Source organism: Penaeus monodon, chromosome 19, assembly GCF_015228065.2.
Source record: "Penaeus monodon isolate SGIC_2016 chromosome 19, NSTDA_Pmon_1, whole genome shotgun sequence".
In the NCBI taxonomy this organism is placed as follows: Eukaryota; Metazoa; Arthropoda; class Malacostraca; order Decapoda; family Penaeidae; genus Penaeus; species Penaeus monodon.
In genome coordinates, this window is record NC_051404.1 from 7,420,011 (window position 1) to 7,421,722 (window position 1,712).

Consider the following 1,712-nt stretch of genomic DNA (forward strand, 5'->3'; position numbering starts at 1 on the left):
TTTTCAGTGAATGGAACCTGTGTAAACTGTGGGGGTCACTGCAATGAGTGTACTGGTCTAGGACAGTGTAACAGATGTAGCCATAATCTCTTGCTCAGTAATGGGACCTGCACAACAAGATGTCCTGATGGCTACTTTGAGACCGACAACAATTCGTAAGTTGTAGTACAATGCTGGTCATATATTTTTTCTGTATATCACAGAATGAATTGAAAAATACGAAGTGAGAAAGGCATTTGCTTACATCAAACAGACCAAACTTCATAGTATGTCAAGCTTACATTAAATTTGCTCAGAACAACTGCATTCATCTACAGTTGAACTAATTGAAGGGCCATCTTATAGTAAAATGTTTAGAGGTTTGGTTGCATGGGTATTCACTATTAATGAGAAATTGTTATACCATGTATCACTAGCTTATAAAAGATCAAAATTCAAAATATGAAGATATGCTTACCTCTTTCAAATCTACATAGGTCAGGAGCTAGCTGTATTAAAATATTTCAGGTATTTAGTGAAAATCATAAATACTAATGAATTACTGTTGTCTGTTGCAGATGTGGATCTTGTTATCCACAGTGCCTGACTTGTGTTGGAGGCACCAACGCAGATTGCGCTGCCTGTAGACCTAACTCCTTCCTTCATCGTGGGAAATGCGTTTATCGTTGTCCTAAAGGTAACGTGACAAGAGGCATTTTTCTAGAAATCTCATTTACCATTGTTTTGAGTCAAAGTTTGCTTCTGAAAATTATGTCTTATCAAAAATTTGTTCTCAGTTTTAGAGGTTATAACAGGGATTGCAATTCAGAATAAGCAGTAAAGTTATTAATATTAAAGATGACATTATTAAAGAGTTTATCACTGTAAAGACTTCATAGTTAATGTTGCTTGTTGCAGGAACATATGGTGATGTAACAACACAAGAATGCCTGCCTTGCCCCTCTGGCTGTGCAAGTTGTACCAGTGACTCCTGCACCTCCTGCATTGAAGGCTGGAGGACCAAGTCTGGCCGTTGTGTTGCTCGATCCAACCATTGTCACCTCAGTAAGTCACCAAGAAAATTACCTCAATTGTATAATCACTTTATTATATTTTTTTTTATTACTAAGACTGCTGTAAAAGGTTATTATAATGAGGAAATTATGTATATGCTTGTTATAAGTAATTATATAGTTTTTTATTTGATGAAGAGTAATGGTACACATATATTTATTTGAGTAGTTGTAAAGTACATTCAACAAAAAAAAAAATTCTTCTTGAAGTGAGTAATCAACTCTCCCCTTTTAGAAATCTCAGATCCTGAATATAACAAATTCAATTTATTCCTGCACCCAGATGAGTACGCCAGCCCCTCTGGCACATGTGAGGCATGCCATTCATCATGCCTAGCCTGTATTGGCACCAGGGAGGACCAGTGCCTACATTGTGCACAACAACGGTTCCTGATGAATTCCCAGTGTGTCCAGACCTGTCCCAGTGGTTTCTTTGCCCAGCGTGGCCGTTGTTTGCCCTGCGCTCACGGCTGTGAGACCTGTTCCTCGTATTCCTCGTGCTCCTCCTGTTCACCGCGATTCTACCTGCATGTGGATCAGTGTATTGCCTCCTGCCCTGATGGGTGAGTGTCAGAGGAGGTGGAAAAGCATAAAGGCTTTGATTTTGTGCTTGTTTAAATTTGTGAGAATAATCAATATGCTGTTTATGATATATATATA

At 38.4% G+C, this 1,712-nt stretch overlaps 1 protein-coding gene across 1 annotated transcript in view; it reads left to right on the forward strand.

The window, feature by feature from the left end:
- The window catches only part of LOC119585036 (furin-like protease 2), a gene marked incomplete in the record, with an annotated part of 48,730 nt that overhangs the window by 44,460 nt on the left and 2,558 nt on the right, over positions 1-1,712 (forward strand). The window contains 4 exon segments of the mRNA XM_037933653.1: positions 8-155; positions 558-676; positions 898-1,044; positions 1,336-1,615. Coding sequence (XP_037789581.1) covers positions 8-155; positions 558-676; positions 898-1,044; positions 1,336-1,615 — 694 coding nt within the window.